Here is a 16321-nt window from a genome sequence, read left to right on the forward strand (position 1 = left end):
TTATAGGATGTGCCTCATGAGTCACTCGTGTCATTCGCAATGAGTGGAAGTATGTGGAATGACTCACTTGTCCAGCATTTAATAAACATATGGGTAGATCTAACTACAGTAGGTCCAAACTATATTTTTACATAATCTGATGAAAACATGTGCTGTTTGCCCATGCATGCAAAACACAGAATCATAATTCTAGAATGTTCTGGGGTGATCTTGGTCACTGCTGTAAATTTAATACACGGGGTTAGAGTTTTGTTTAAGTTTTACATATTTTTTGTACGGTAAGTTTGAATTCCAAATGATTCACTATACATTATGCACTTAACTATGCATTGTATACTCTACCATTTCAATTGTTCAAAATGTTCTAAATTTCCACCACAAACTACCATATGAAGTTATTTCATTCCATAATATAGCACAGTGTATAACAGTTTGTTTTCAAATGCTAATATTGCAGCCATAAAAATGAAAAGTGCCATAAAAGTAATACAAATATTCCAACTGTGCATCTTCAATAATATGATTTAGCCTGTATAGCAGGACATTTTGCATTTTATACACCTTGGATTTCATATGGTGGCAGATGATTGGACGAGGGCGACACTTCGCCCGCGGACTCCTCTTTCTTGTTTCAGCTGTCTCCGGAGCCTCCTTCAACACTGTGTAAGACTCTGAACCCTGGAGGCCCTTATTCAGAAGCAACCACTTCATGACCATCACTTTCCTTTTGACATTGTTCTGAAAGGCTTTGGGCTTTGGTTGTGTATTTCATACTGTATTTACTGACTGGAAGAAGTATGTTTCTTGAGGTGTAAGTGTCATTTTTTATTTTCTCACTTATTTGGAATTAGAAGGACGAAAAGATTTTAAGATTCATGAATCTTATATTACCTCTTTTTCTGAGGAACTGGTCCTGGAACGATTTTGTGCCATTTTCACTCATTTTGATGTGTACTGTGTCTTGCAGGGAGGCTCCATTGAGAATAGGAAGTCAAAGCGTTGTTTGGAATTGGTGGAAAGTACGGAAGTGGATCATGGATATCAGCTCGCCCTTCAACAGTGCAGCAGTCAAAAATGGACAATTACCAACATATTGCCTGGGAAAGTTCTATAGGCATGATGTCTTATGGGAAGTATCACTGGATATGTAGTGGACTGAAATACAGTGTCCCTTACACCATTGTTGTGTCATCAACTCGAGGGAAGAGTGCTGTTCTATTGTTATGTAACACTGTAAACATCTTCATGTCTTGTGTCGGACCTCAAAGAACACATGGAACAAGTGTCAAACATTTTACTTTGGCCAAAAGAGATGGCTGGTTCAGAGACACTGGTGCTTAAAGGAAAAGTTCACCTCAAAATTAAAATTGTCATTATTTTCAGTGAACTGTCTCTTTAAATGTTCTGCTGTATGATTGGCTCTTGTGTATTTAAGTATTTAGTAGTTTTGCTACTGTGTAGCACAAATTTAAAATGTTTTTTTTTTAGGTTTGTGAATGATGATTGTGATTACTTGATGTGGACAAAAATTTTTTATAAATGTAAATAGTATTTCTAAAAAATAATAAAGACTTTTAACTCATCTGAAACAAGCTGGTTTAGTCCACCAAAACACAAGTCTAACCAGCATGGAGGCCATCTAAAGCTGGTTGAAACAGGGATTTCATCAAAGTATGGAAATGTAAAAATAAATGTTGTGGTAAAAAAAAAAAAAAAGTTCAAGCAGAAATCTCTATTCATACAGTTTCTCCATTCATATGAAGAGAGATCTGACATTCACAGAAACTAAAGCTTCACATTCACAGTTCGGTCAAATTAATTTCTGCTTTTGGCGAAATCTCCTATTTTCTGTCTTCTCATCTCCTGTGGGACAAAATCGTTTTCATCAAAGTCAGCAACACTTGACATCTCCACAAAGCTCTGAGCTATCCAAATCCCTCAAATCTCTCAAACACAGACTCGCACGATACTTTAACAATGAACAACAGTTCTGTTATTTCTGTTTCCTAAAAGAAAAAAAAATAGGAAAAAACATGAGAAAGGTTGCAACCCCAAATACAGAACTGGAGGTTGTTACTTATATTTAAATAACTGAAGTGTTTTTACGCTATTTAAACAATTCAAAACCTCTATACATCATCTTGACAATCTCTTGCAAAAGCTACATCCCCTGAGATGGGAAATCTAAATGAGTTTTACAGTGCATTTGTCAGGAAGTCCCAATATACCTTCATCCTTGAAATAGTTTGAATTGATTTAAAAAAACAAAATGATAAAACACGTCCAAACTGTAACTGATCACATGAACCAATTTATCATATTCTGTCAATTTCTGCACTTCATGATCTGTCAGAAAACCTGTACAGTTTTCCTCCTTTATAAGAGCTTCTTGGCCTGGAGTGGAAACCGAAGACATTATTGTTAAAATATAGCTGCAAGCAGCAATTAAGGGGCCAAACAAAACAAGTAAAATTAATAGCTAAGGTGCTGCCTCTAATTACTCAGTAAAGACCAGGGTTCTCCAACCCTGTTCCTGGAGAGCTACCTTCCTTAGGCCATGTCCACACGTGCATGAGTATTTTCATAAACAGTTTTCCCTTCTTCTGTTTTTTTTTTTTTTTTTTTAAATCTCTGTCTACATGAAAATGCAAAAGCATGCAACAAAACACTGTCAAGAGCATGCCTAGCCAACAGGTGGCGATATAATCTCAACTTTGAGATTATATCAAAGTATGATTGCCCAAGCCATGTTGGCCAATCAGAAGCCCGAAAAAGTTTCCACTAGGCAGAGTGGAACAGCGCATTCTCTAACTTCACAAGCCAAAATCTCTGAATTTGTGAATTTAGTCAAATTTGGTTTACGAAAACGGTTTGGTATATCAAAAAGCTTTTGATTACTTTTTGCCAGCATTGTCGGAAGATGATCTGAGACAATTTTGATGAAAATCGGACAAACCGTCTAGGACGAGTTTGAAAAAGTCAGTTTTTCACAAAATTTTAAATTGCAAAAAATCTTTACTGTAGAAATTTATATTTTGCATTCAACTCAGCATGAGCAAAGGATACAGAGGGGGGAAAAAAGTCACTTCATGACTACGTCTGTGGGGACTTATGTGAGGATCCTGTTTGTGGACTTCAGCTCAGCCTTTAACACAATCATCCCAAACCTCCTCCTGCCCAAACTAACTCAGCTCTCTGTGCCCACCTTCCTCTGTCAGTGGATCAGCAGCTTCCTGACAGACAGGCAGCAGCTAGTGAGGCTGGGAAAATACACATCCAGCAGCCGTACAATCAGCACTGGAGCTCCCCAGGGCTGCGTTCTATCCCCACTGCTCTTCTCCCTGTACACTAACGATTGAACATCTAAGGACCCCTCTGTCAAGCTCCTGAAGTTTGCAGATGACACCACACTCATCGGCCTCATTCAGGACGGTGACGAGTCTGCTTACAGACAGGAGGTTAAAGAGCTGGCTGTCTGGTGCACTCTCAACAACCTGGAGCTTAACACGCTCAAAACAGTGGAGATGATAGTGGACTTCAGGAGAAACCCCCCTGCACTCCCCCCACTCACCATCATGAACAGCACTGTGACTGCAGTGGAGTCATTCAGGTTCCTGGGCACCACTATCTCTCAGGACCTGAAGTGGTATATTCACATTGACTCCATTGTGAAAAAGGCCCAGCAGAGGTTGTACTTCCTTCGCCAGCTGAGGAAGTTTAACCTGCCACAGGATCTGCTGAAACAGTTCTACTCTGCCATCATTGAATCCATCCTCTGCACTTCAGTAACGGTCTGGTTTAGCTCAGCTTCTAATTCTGACCTCAGAAGACTACAGAGGGTAGTCCGGACTGCTGAGCGAATCATCGGTACAACCCTCCCTTCTATTCAAGAACTGTACTTATCCAGAGTGAACAAAAGGGCCAGTAAAATCATTCTGGACCCCTCACATCCAGCACACTCCCTCTTTGAACTGTTACCATCTGGTCGACGCTACAGAGCACTGAGCACCAGAACGACCAGACACAGGAACAGTTTCTTCCCTCAAGCAATCCATCTAATGAACACTTGATGATGACTGTGGAAAACACTACACTATTTATATTTATATACACATACACTTATTTATCTAACACACATACTTAGTGTACACTTAAATTTTGCACATACTATACCTGTATAACTGCTTTTTGTAATATACCTGCCATACAATTGTCAATTTCTATATTTTCATTCCATACCTTTTTATTTGTATTTTTTATTATTTTATTATGTGTTTTTTTTCCTGTTCCTGTCATTCTGTTGTACTGCAGAGCTTCTATCACGAAAACAAATTCCTCGTATGTGTAAACATACTTGGCAATTAAGCTCATTCTGATTCTGATAAAGAATTTTGCTTCTAGACCTTACAGTTCAAAAGTTATTAGCAGAAACATGAGTGCAAATTTGGCTTATTGGTGGCGCTAGAGAGTCTGAGATAGACTTGCTATGGTTAATATTGAGACTGTCCTCTGATTGTGTGCCAAAATTCATAACTTTCCCGCAAGCGCTTCTATTGGCTGCCATAGACACCCAGAGCAGAAGAAGAAGAAGAAACTAACGGATATAATAGGTGGCTAAACACCTTCAGTGCTTGGTCCCTGAAAATATATTTGAGTGAACCCAGTTTGGTTCTTTTAAAACAGGGGTGGGGAACATTGATCCTGGATGGCCAGTGTCAATAAAACAATAACACTGCAGTCTGTAGAGACTATGGTTCACTACATCCATGCATATGGCCTTAATGATGACAGTGAAAAAAATCCTCTTTCTGTCCTGCTGAATTTTACTGCTGAATAACCAGAAAAAATTATTTAGCAATATAAATTCTGAGAATGATCATTAATCAAAGGTATTAATGCACAACTGTCCCCTCTTCACTGTCTCGTTGATGAGAGTATTAGAAGTGTGAGAAGCCCAGAGCATTTCGAGAGCTTGTTATCAGGTCTAAAAAGTGTTGGTTTAGCACTTCTGAACCTCATAATCCCACTGGCTGGGATGCCAAACCTACGTTTATTAAATTACAGTAATTTTCCAAAGGCCTTCCACTATCTGCTATAGTGCTTCAACTTGAAGTGTTGCTGGAGCAAAGCAATTAGAATTCTGCACATGGAGAAAATTTGTTCATCTCTATTATAGCGAACAGGAAATAGTTTTTTGACAATAATATTATTCACACTACATGAGTTTCTGCATTTTAGGTATTGTATGAAAATATTGTTGCACTGTTTTGTACATTGTAAGATAGAGTCACATTTACTGTCATTTGGCTAATTTTTACAGCAAAATACAGTCCTTTCAATAGTAATTCACACAATTGCATAAGATTTAATAACGGAGATTTTGCAGCGGGTTCAAGTTGGTCAGGCAAATTCTCTGCTTTGATCAGCAGAAATCAGTTTGAAAGCGATTTCTGTGTGTGTTGTGCTTTATACATTACTGCATTATTGATAATAAACAATGGCCTTTTTTGCCTGCGAAGATTTGCCAATACCACACCTTAATTGGCAATTTTTTATTAGCGGGAAATAAGATCCAATCGACCACCATTAGAAATCCCTATAAAAGAGTATTAATAGCAAATTTTCTCAGAAACACTATATAGCCTGGCACGTCCTGATATTGCTGAGTTAGATGTGTTCCTAGGTCAACATATTTTGTTAACCCTGGAACAACATTTTACTCAAAAAATTGAGTCTTGACCATATCCCTACACCTAAACCTAACCTTAACCATGATTGATCCTTAAAATCTGAGGAAATTATAGATGAATGACACTGATGTACAAGCACCGAACAGCGATTGTAAGCGTAAACTTAACAAAATCTATAAACTTGTTCTTCAAATCTGATTGGTTAATCACAATGTTGTTCCAGGGTCAACAAAGATGTTGTCCCAGGAACATGTCTCACTTGGTAAAATCAGGTTCTGCATATAGCCTGATAACTTTATTTAAAGTTATAGTTCACCCAAAAATGAAAATTCTGTCATTCCAAACCCGTAAGACCTTCTTTCATCTTCGGAACACAAATTAAGATATTTTCGTTGAAATCCGAGAGCTTTCTGACCCTCCATAGACAGCAACGCAACTAAGGTAGTAAGGGCATCGTTAAAATAGTCCATATGACATCAGTGGTTCAACCTTAATTTTATGAAGCTACAAGAATACTTTTTGTGTGCAAAGAAAACAAAAATAACCATTCAACAATTTATTCTTTGTGTAAACAATGAATTACGACACATGCATGTGATGCTGCTGATGCGGGAGCCAGCGTTCTGATTATTGGTATTCTATACCAATGGCAATATGGCAATAAATGAGCCAGTCCCATCTGGTGCACACTGGCTCACTCAGACATTTCAAAAAGCATATTGCTGTTCATTTATATGTTTCTCTACTGACACCATCTGCATTAATGGATACTGAGAAAAAAGGAAATAACGACACAATCATATGTTGTTCAGCGTTCCTGCTGTGGTGGAAAATGGAGCAGAAAAGAGTTCAAGCTTGATTAAATGGATTCACTAGCAAGTCTGAAACCATCTCTGAAGGATGCTGGCTGGAAATTGCAACAGAAGGCAAGAGCACAATTGTCTAATTGCCATCAGCTGATGGAGAACAAATTGTTTTAGTTGAAAAGACCACACCAGAGATCTGCAAGTAGACATTCTTGGCTTAAGGCTTGGAGACAGACATTAGCTTAAATAAATTACGGTTAGTCTCTGTTAATGCAATCTACACATTTTTCAACCAAAGCGGACATGTTCAACAAGAAATAAGTTATTTCAGCAGTAATTAAGGTTAACCAACCTATAAAAGTTAAAGTAAATGTAATGTATTTTTAATGCATAGCAAACATTGAATATTCCATAATTCATGAGCTGTCTACTCCTTGATTTCTTAATCAAGTAAAACACATTTTCAGCTTCAAATTCAGTTCATTTTCAATTCATTTTCTGTTTTCCTAGCGATCAGCCTTAAGGTCCCAGACACAGAAGTAAACATTTTCAGAAGAGCAAGAGGGAATAGTCAGACTTCACCTGGCTGTGGCAATCGATTCGTTCAATGAAACGAAGAGCGCACCTACCCATAATGCCGTCTGTCCTGACTTTGGCCTGGAGCGGGTTTGTTTCATTTGACATGCTTGGCAGGTCAGTGAACTGAGGTCTGTGGCGCTCATGAGCTTCCTCCCAGCTCTTTCTCTTCCATCAGCACAAAACACTACAAATATTGACAAGAAACAGCTTTGAATTTGGCAGTGTAGGGATATCAGGGGGAATGTGTCCATTTTGGTGTTTTTGGTGGTAACAGAGACAAACAAACATGGCGTGCCCAGTGCTGCCTGCTCCATATCCTTGAGCAAACCTCGCCTGCCTTGAGTGAGAGATCTGTCTCAACGACACATGCCAAAGGAATAAAACCAAACTCTTGAGAAAACCTGCTGGAGGGAATAACCAGAGCTGCTTGAAGACTATTGAAGAATAGATCTCAAATCAAGTGGGCAGCGTTGAGGAGGATGCAGCCACCTCTGGAAATCAGAAGATTGGTCAGATGCTTGACTTTTTGCTCAAGTCTGTTTGAATGAGGTTTCTGAGAGCCACTCAAGAACACAGGCCCAGTGAAACGGCCAATATACAACCTTTATGTTTATACTATATTTTGTATCACTATATATATGAACGATATTTTCTTTATAATAAAATATAATCTTTTATTTTTCCTCCACTCCTGGAAGCTTCTGCCTATACATCTCAGCCTGTTTCACTAAAAAAAGCACTTTAAAGGCAAAATCCTTTTTTTTTTTTTTTACATACAGTTCACTAGCGCTATCTGCTGTTCATAAATAATCTCTTCAGTTTCTGCGGCTGGTTTTAGACTTTAGGCAAGATTTTTTTTTTTTTAAGGAGGCATAAAATGTCATAATCATATTTAATAAATCTATTTAAATGCATTCCACTCGCTATGATTCCTTGGAACCAACACGTTATTTCTATAATTATTGATTTCTCTTGATATAATCAATATTTAATTAGGCTAACTTCAGTTAATTTACTAGTTTGACGTAATTTCACTATTACACTATTTTTTTTCTTTTGCATCAAATGCAATTTTTGTTCTTGGTTTAGATCAGTTTACATGTCATTATTATTTTGACGATTTTATTTATACGTATTATTATTTATAGATGAAAGTGAAAGTGAAGTGACATTCAGCCAAGTACGGTGACCCATACTCAGAATTTGTGCTCTGCATTTAACCCATCAGAAGTGCACACACACAGAGCAGTGAACACACACAAACACACTGTGAGCACACACCCGGAGCAGTGGGCAGCCATTTATGCTGCGGCGCCCGGAAAGCAGTTGGGGGTTTGATGCCTTGCTCAAGGACACCTAAGTCGTGGAATTGAAGGTGGAGAGAGAACTGTACATGCACTTCCCCCACCTACAATTCCTGCCGGCCCAGGACTCGAACTCACAACCTTTCGATTGGGAGTCCGACTCTCTAACCATTAGGCCACGACTTCCCCTATGCAGATAACATATAATTATTAAATATTTATTATTAATAAGAATAATAAAAAGCATGTGATGCAAAAAGAAAAACTGTTTCATTATTTTAGAAGTATTTTAAACTGTCTTAAACCTAAATCAATGGCTAACTGCTAGCTGAAATATTATTTTTTATTAGTAGTAATAGCCAGTTTAGATTATTAACACATCTTACTGTTTCTTTTTATTATTATTTTGATCAGTGCAAAATGTGATTATTGATATAATATCAACATTCATTTTCTTGCTAAAGAGTGTACCTTGACCAGTGCAGATCAGATAAAACCAGATATATTGAATATCTTTTGTTGTATTATTTTTCTTTTCAAACAAAACTCATCCATAGAACAATTTGCCACCGGAACTATGTCACGAATGTGAAAGATCGCTGGGGGACACGTTTACAGTCGCGCCAAGTTGCGTGCTTCCGGTTCACTGTTGGCTGTTGTCAAACGGCTGAAACAAGTTTAGATTTTTAGCCATACAGTTTTTTTCGGATATGTCTCATGTTTTGCGGACACTCGCCACTGGAGTGTTTAGCGTGCAGAGATCTGTGACCGTCCTGTCACTCTTGCGTCCAGTGAGCGCCGTGAAGATCCGCGGACAACAGCGGAGCCGCAGCGACGGAGTCAAGGACAGAGAGAGTCAGCCGTTTGACGAGTCCCTCCTTGAGTTTCTTGTGTGTCCACTGTCCAAAAAACCTCTGAGGTATAATTATCATGTATAATATTATTACCTAATTATGGGACGTACAGTAGCTGACAAGTAGGTGTTATATCTTTCACTCGGATGTTTTAAGTTGCAGTAAATACAGCTGGATAAAACAAAACTGTGCGTCTTTATTTCAAGCTGATCACTGGGGTGTTCTGTACTGGATTTCCTTCTGAAAAATGTCAAAGATACAATTAATATCATATTTATAATTTATTACTACTTATATACACTAATATTATGAGCTATTTTGCAAAAAAAAAATGCTAGTTACATTCTGAGATCTCGTGTATATATAGTATGGTTTTTATAATAACTGTATTATTAACCGTGTTTTTGCATAAACTGTTTAATGCGATACATTTTTTAAAGGGATGTTTAGATTATCTTTATCAGTCATACTTATACATGTATTCGCTTCTGATTTTTCTTCAAGGTATGATGAAAGGAGCAACGAATTAATAAATGAAGAGCTTGGTATTGCATATCCCATCATTGATGGCATTCCTAACATGATCCCACAAGATGCAAGAATGATCCATAAGAGCAAAGCAACTGAAAACCCCTCTGAATCTTGAGTTTATAAAGCAAATTTGTCATTATTCGTTTTCTGCCACAATGTTTTTCTCCTTGTCTACAGTGACTGTTATTGTTCCACTGATATCATTGTCTGGACTGTTTTACTCAGCGGCTGTGGATGAAAATTTCCCTCAAGGCTGCACGAGTGCAAGCAGTGTGTGTTTCTACAGCCTGCTGTTGCCAGTAACAATTCCCGTTTATGTTTTCTTTCACCTTTGGAAGTGGATGGGTATCAAGCTGTTTAGACACAATTAAGACTGTAGTTTCATTTTTCTTCCCACAGAATATTTTAATTGTACAAATTATTGTGAACAATTCCTGCTTGTAAACACAGTGGATATTCATATTTATGAACACTGAAAAACACTGAAGCGAACCATGTAAATTACTGAATAAAACTGCATATAACAAAGTTTGTCTTTTTCATGAATGTTCACAGAACTGCTTTTTTTCCTATTGTGAATCTTAACTTTGTCTCATTTCACTTCTTTATCTTTTTCTCAACACTTTCCGTGAGCTTCATCAAAGGGCACATGGGCTTGGGTGAATCTTCTCCCTTCACCTTAAAAAAGAAAGACTCATTCAAGCGGGTCTGGATGACCTTCAGCTGGAGCAGATCACCTTTGGCTTTGGGCACTGTATCGCCGTCTTCACTCGACGTGTCTGATACCTTAAGCTTGGTTGGTTTTGCAGAATCTACAGCAGATTGTTTTGGGCCGTGCATTTGTCTTGTTCTGTTCGGCAGGCTCAGGTCTACTGGTTCCTCAGGAGTTTTGGACGTGTTCTGCTGCTGAAATCTGAGAGAGGTGGAGATTGCTGGTAAGGTAAAGAAGTTTTCGGTTTGAGTGGTTGCTTCAGCTGTCAACCTACTTGAGCGACTCTCTGGTTCCTTCACAGTAGTGGCCTGACTGCAGCTTGAGGTGCTGGAGATCTCCAAATATGGCTCCAAGAATGATTTCTGTGTAATAAACAGGTCTTGGCTGTTCATTTCTTCAGCTGTGTTGGATTCCAAGCTGCTTTCACCAACAAACTGCTTGCTGTGGCCCATCTTTCTGAATTCTTCATCATTTGTCTTTGCAGCTTGGCTTAGCTCAGGTGGCAAGTTGAAAATTACTCTCTTTTTACGTTTCATGCTTATGTAACAATCCTTCTCGGTTGAACATGGTGTCTCCTGATCAGGGGAGATGTAGATAACAGGCTGAATTTGGTGCATATCTTCCGGTTGTTTGAGCTGTTTATTTAATTTAGGTTTCTGAAAGTCTTCCTTCGGTTTGGTTTTTTTCTTTGGCTTTTTTCTTTTCTTGGTGTCTTGCATTTGTGTAAACACTGGCTCATTACAGCCATCATGCAACAAAAAGTCAGGCACACACTTTTTGCTCTTATCCTTTTTTTCCTTTTTCCTTTTCTTGTTTTTGGGTTTCTTGGATGCTTTAAAGGCATTTTCAACACTGGGAATATTCTTCATTGCTGGGAGAGAAGCCATTTCTTCTACAAAATCAAAGAGTAAGAAAGAAAATTGGTTATATTACCAATTATTTATTATTAGTTTTGAAAACAACTGTGCAACTTGATATTTTACTGGTAATGGTGATAGCTTCTTATGATTCTTTGATTAATAAAAAGCTTCACCAAAAAAATCTGCATTTCTTTACTATCACTTCTGATTAATTGAATGCATTCTTGCCAAATAATTTTTTTTTAAACAGTGATGATTATAATAAGTTCTTCTTCAGCACCAGCATATTAGAATTATTTCTGAAGGATCATGTGACAATGAAGACTGTAGAATGAAGAGTAATTTTGCTGAAAATTCAGCTTTGCATAACATGAGTAAATTACATGATATTTGAATAGAAACAGTTGTTATAAATTGTAGTAATATTTCACAATGTTAAATTTTTTACTGTATTTTGGTGATTATTTCAAAAATTATTAAAACACTCCTAATTTTTCCCAAAATTTTACCAGCAGTATATGAAAAGATATGTGCATATGTAAAACTACATAAATATATACATTTATATAACGTGTCTCTATCGCTATATAAATGCACGCTTAATATACCTGGTGCAACACAATAAACCATTATGTAATTTGTTTTAAAAACATGAGGGCTCTACCATAAGTTGTAGGATGATTGTTAGTGAGTACTCACATGCATCAAGAGTGAAATGTCCTGTATGATCTGTTCCTTTCCCCCAATAACACCTGTTAATTAGATAAAATAAATTTAATTCAAATGGTAGGATAACACCTACCTGAATTAGATTCACCTTTTCTCTCAGGCAGATGGACCTTAAAAGTACAAGTCAATGCAAAAATGTAACAGTAATGAGGAGAGCGGACTTATGGTTACATTTGTTGAGAAACATTGTAGCTAAAGTCGAATGCTACAGTTCTTCGCGACGTCATTCTCCACAGCAACATTTTTTACTGAAAGAAACTTGTTTAACGGCACGTCCTTTTCGACTAAATGTCCGACGTCGTGCATTTCATTTAAAATTATTTAATGTATTTCTTGTGTTTTTGCCCCAAACCAAAAGGAAAACTGTCATGTTCTTACCTGTTTTGCTAATTGACAAAATACACTCTCACATTTTTGCGCCAATTACCTCTTCCGTCACGTGCAATGCCGACTGCGCATGCTCTGTACATACATTTTCGAGTATTAATGAACAGCCAAAAAAAAAAGATTATTAAATAAATTCTAAAACCAACCGACGTAAAAAGACAGTTACTGCTAAGAAAGACTGTTCGCAGTGGTGTGTACTAAAAATGTGCCTTTCCATAAATCACGCTGTTACCGTGACGACGGAGAGCTACGTTACCTTTCTATCTTAGGTCTATTCAAGAAAGTTCTCTGTGCGTCACTCGGCTTGTCAGGCGACTATTTTCACTGCTGGAGAAATCCCTTTCTCACATAAAGGGCGCTTTTTGTAACTTTTCTTAGAAATGGCTTCAGTGTTCTATCGCGTCAGCAAACAGAAGCTTAAATGATTTTTACTGCCATTCTTTTTACGGACCAGTGGGAATATCGCACGTGAACCTGCATTAAATGTGTTACTAACGTCTTTCCGCTCCTTAAACAGTTTCTTTGAGGCTGAGTCAACCAGCGTCACTAGTTGAAAAAAGGTCACCAACTTTTGATTTTTATTCGCAAAAGAAAATACATAAATTTGGATTTAATTCTTCCCCAAATCGTATTAGAATAAATGTAAGTGTCACGATGATGTATTATTTATTGTTATTTTTATATGGTTTATTTATCATTTGTTAAGCGAATTATATTGCATACTTCACTCATTAGCACACGGCATTATTTGTTTGTTTGTATACTATGCATCATAGCTATAGATACAAAAAATACATGCCAGATCTGTATCTAATCTCTATTCTATTCTATTGTATTCTATTCAGTTCTAATACATTGTACACAATTTCTGTTTATAATATGTATCATAGCTGTAAATACAAAAATAATCGCCAGACCAGTTTCTATTGTATTCAAATCTTTTTTAATACTTATACAGTATCACATCTGTAAATACAATGTATGCCTTTACTGTCTCTATCGTATTCAATTCTATTCTGTAATATATTATTCTATTCTAATACATTGTACATATTTTCTACTTATACTATATATCATAGCTGTAAGTACAAAAATACTTGCCAGACCTGTTTCTATTCCATTTTATTATTTTCTATTCTACTCTAATACTTTGTACAATGTACATATTTCCTATATTTATACTATACATCACAGCTGTAAATAAAAAAATATACACCAGAACTGTTCAGAACTATTCTATTCTTTCAGTCATTTAAACGTCAATTAAAAAAATAAAATAAAAGCAAATCCTGTTTCATTTGATTTTGATGTGCTACATAAGAAAAAACATTCTGTAAAATCACATTACACAAATTGTTTTATAAAATACTGTTATATGATCTTAACTAATATTAAATGCTAATACCCCTTTTGGTGACTTGGCTTTTTCACCTGTCATCAGATGCTGTCAGATACCAGCTATTAATATATAATGCCATTCATTTTAGTCATCAAATGTTGTATTCAAGTCAACAAGTGTAATTAACATTTTACCAGTCAACAAACCTTGAGAAAAACTAAAAATAGCCACATGGTGGCACTTAATGTAAATTCAATTCACTGTGTCACATGTATACAGCTTTTACACCTGCGGCATAATTGCATTGGGTGTCCTTATGTGACTTGATATTCTCCCCCTGAATTCTCCTGAATAATCATGTGTAGTGGTAACACACACTGTTGATGACATGACCTGCATTGATAAAACATGAGGTAATGAGTCGAAATGTCCCCCCTCCTGCCTCCAAAGGGTCTAAATACTGCTGAGGATTGTTAGGACTGTGATACGGATCTCATGCAAGGGTCAAAGGTCTATTTATTTATTTGGTTGGTGTCATCTAAAAAGGCCATGCCCACTTCAGCCCATACACAGTACTGCAAAGGGTCAAACATCTTCAACATGTGGGCCTTGTCAGCCATAAATCTTGCGAATCTGGTATGTAACACTTTTAATTGCTTTCCACCTGTGAAGTTTGTTTTACAGAATCCCAGAGGATGAAACAGTAAATCATGGACAGGTGCAGTGCACAAGACGCAGTGAACATCTCTAGAATAAGCAGTATTGGTTACCGCTTTGCACTTTGCTGGTTATTGCATTAAAACACAGATACTGGGTGACAATCTCTCACGTCCTCTATAATTTACAGTCTGAAGGGATGCTTCTTGCCTCATATGTCCTCAGACTGCCTGCTCTCTGTCGTCATACCCCATTTTTTCTCAAGTCAGTAGCCCTTAGTATGGAGAGAAACTTTAACCACAACACGGGGTAAGATCTATGGGTCAGACCTGTTTAGGTACTTAAACACACTCTCATGACAGCAATTCCTGGGCTACATTTAGAAAACTTTGCTTACCTACTCTGTCATCCAGTGGCCATAAAAGTAGGACAGAGCCATCCACCTCCCCGGGTGCCCCTCTGGACACCTGTGAGTGCAGCAGGTTCTTTGGCTGGATTACCACCGGACAGAGAAAACATGCAGCTGCTATTTGAAATTTATGAATGTGTACTTTTTCTGAAGGCCTACAGTTTTAGAGGAAATCTAGTTTTTATTTGTCTGAATGGATGCAATAGTTATTTCAGAAATTTTATACACGCAGATATATATATATTATTTATTGCTTTATTATAGTTTAAGGCTAAGGTAATTGTACCACTAATTAATGCACAGAAGTTCACATTCGGGGCGGGTTTTAATGTGAAGGTTACAAGGTGTGAATTATTGGTGGTGTTGTAGAGGTGATGTCACGCGCATTCTTCATCAAGGCACAGGGTGACATCATCACTAATAATGAAGGCGGCTCATCAATGGACACAGAGCTATAAAAGGAACTCACCATGTGAACTGTGAACCAACTCTGATGTGAACTGATAGGCTGATGCACAAACTCCTGCAATCTGAAGGCTATACCAGCATGGTGAGTTGAGTATTTAGTAAATTGTGTTGTTGTTGTTTTAGATTAAAATAACTTTTTTTGTATTTAGTTAGTTACTACTACGATTGACTATTACAGTTATAAAATTATGATTAACATAAACTCATTTACATTTAATTCACAGGTTAATAAAATGGTTTCCATTCATCTTGGATTTTTGGAGAAAACAGTTATACTTTTCTCCATCTGCATATTATTCTATTCAACACATGCAGATAGCAAGCCACTGGGGTAAATATATTGTACATTAATATTTTTTTTCCAATTCAGTGAACATTTTATTATTATTATATATTTTTATGATTATGATAATGTATTTATTTTATTTGTTTATTTTTTCATCAAAAAGCAAAAGGGCTATCAATGAAGTCCAGCTTATGCACAACCTCGGGGTACATAAACATGAGGAACTGAGACATGACTGGCTTCAGATGAAACTACGGGAAATCCACACGGCCTCAGAGAAGAAAAACGAAGACAAAACAGGACTTCCATATATTTTTCCCAAACTGACGGATTTAAATCAAATGGAAGATGAAGATATCATTGCAGTTTTGGAAAAACTTATGAACCCATCGTAAAAAGAGAATTTATGTGATTTTAAATTTATGTGATTATTACTCAGGGACGTTAAGACATTCTGTTCAGCTTTAATAATTCTATTAACAATATTTATTTATTTTTTCTATAAAAAATTTATTTATATTTTTATGTAGTTTCCATAATTTTTTAGTGGCTAAACCGAAAGAGCTCACAGCTATTCTATGTATTTGTGCATTTGATCGTAGGCTAGATCTATTAACTGAACCCAGAAAAAAGTATGGGTAGGCAGTCGGACCAAATGTTTCTTAAGAAAAAAGTTGATAAAAGTAGCTACTTTTTTTCAATGTCTTCTA

At 36.9% G+C, this 16321-nt stretch overlaps 5 protein-coding genes across 6 annotated transcripts in view; 4 read left to right on the forward strand and 1 right to left on the reverse strand.

The window, feature by feature from the left end:
- LOC132133631 (polypeptide N-acetylgalactosaminyltransferase 18-like) overlaps window positions 1–1541 on the forward strand; it is a 48903-nt gene extending 47362 nt beyond the window's left edge. The window contains exon 11 of the mRNA XM_059546517.1: window positions 968–1541. Within this exon, the coding sequence (XP_059402500.1) occupies window positions 968–1114 (147 nt within the window). The 3' untranslated portion in view covers window positions 1115–1541. The remainder of the gene's footprint in view (window positions 1–967) is intronic.
- Window positions 1542–8980: 7439 nt separating this feature from the next.
- Window positions 8981–9879, forward strand: LOC132133490 (protein preY, mitochondrial-like). The gene is made up of 2 exons (XM_059546340.1): window positions 8981–9298; window positions 9738–9879. The coding sequence occupies exons 1-2, from the start codon at window positions 9090–9092 to the stop codon at window positions 9877–9879; spliced, it is 351 nt and encodes a 116-aa protein (XP_059402323.1). The 5' UTR covers window positions 8981–9089.
- A 40-nt stretch (window positions 9880–9919) lies between these two features.
- On the forward strand, window positions 9920–10292 carry LOC132133491 (phosphatidylinositol N-acetylglucosaminyltransferase subunit Y-like). The gene has a single exon (XM_059546341.1). The coding sequence runs from the start codon at window positions 9920–9922 to the stop codon at window positions 10133–10135; it is 216 nt and encodes a 71-aa protein (XP_059402324.1). The 3' UTR covers window positions 10136–10292.
- Window positions 10144–12542, reverse strand: LOC132133488 (uncharacterized). 2 transcript variants are annotated; one of them, XM_059546338.1, is made up of 3 exons: window positions 12444–12542; window positions 12036–12088; window positions 10144–11368 (listed from the first exon to the last, which is right to left on the reverse strand). In XM_059546338.1, exon 3 carries the CDS (start codon window positions 11361–11363, stop codon window positions 10362–10364), a length of 1002 nt encoding a protein of 333 aa, XP_059402321.1. In that variant the 5' UTR covers window positions 11364–11368; window positions 12036–12088; window positions 12444–12542; the 3' UTR covers window positions 10144–10361. The 2 variants fall into 2 exon arrangements, with proteins under 2 accessions (XP_059402321.1, XP_059402322.1); XM_059546339.1 differs by lacking the exon at window positions 12444–12542 and adding an exon at window positions 12237–12334.
- Window positions 12543–15230: 2688 nt separating this feature from the next.
- On the forward strand, window positions 15231–16247 carry pth1a (parathyroid hormone 1a). Its single transcript, XM_059546658.1, has 3 exons — window positions 15231–15407; window positions 15550–15656; window positions 15775–16247. The coding sequence occupies exons 1-3, from the start codon at window positions 15369–15371 to the stop codon at window positions 16004–16006; spliced, it is 378 nt and encodes a 125-aa protein (XP_059402641.1). The 5' UTR covers window positions 15231–15368; the 3' UTR covers window positions 16007–16247.
- Window positions 16248–16321: the final 74 nt, after the last annotated feature.

This window comes from Carassius carassius, chromosome 50 (assembly GCF_963082965.1).
Source record: "Carassius carassius chromosome 50, fCarCar2.1, whole genome shotgun sequence".
NCBI lineage: Eukaryota > Metazoa > Chordata > Actinopteri > Cypriniformes > Cyprinidae > Carassius > Carassius carassius.

Coding starts and splice junctions, on each gene's coding strand:
- LOC132133490 (XM_059546340.1), top strand. CDS start 9,090: ATGTCTCATGTTTTGCGGACACTCGCCACTGGAGTGTTTAGCGTGCAG. Junction 9,299..9,737: donor CTGTCCAAAAAACCTCTGAG/GTATAATTATCA, acceptor TTTTTCTTCAAG/GTATGATGAAAGGAGCAACG.
- LOC132133491 (XM_059546341.1), top strand. CDS start 9,920: ATGTTTTTCTCCTTGTCTACAGTGACTGTTATTGTTCCACTGATATCA.
- LOC132133488 (XM_059546338.1), bottom strand. CDS start 11,363: ATGGCTTCTCTCCCAGCAATGAAGAATATTCCCAGTGTTGAAAATGCC.
- pth1a (XM_059546658.1), top strand. CDS start 15,369: ATGCACAAACTCCTGCAATCTGAAGGCTATACCAGCATG. Junction 15,408..15,549: donor CTGAAGGCTATACCAGCATG/GTGAGTTGAGTA, acceptor TTTAATTCACAG/GTTAATAAAATGGTTTCCAT. Junction 15,657..15,774: donor GCAGATAGCAAGCCACTGGG/GTAAATATATTG, acceptor TTCATCAAAAAG/CAAAAGGGCTATCAATGAAG.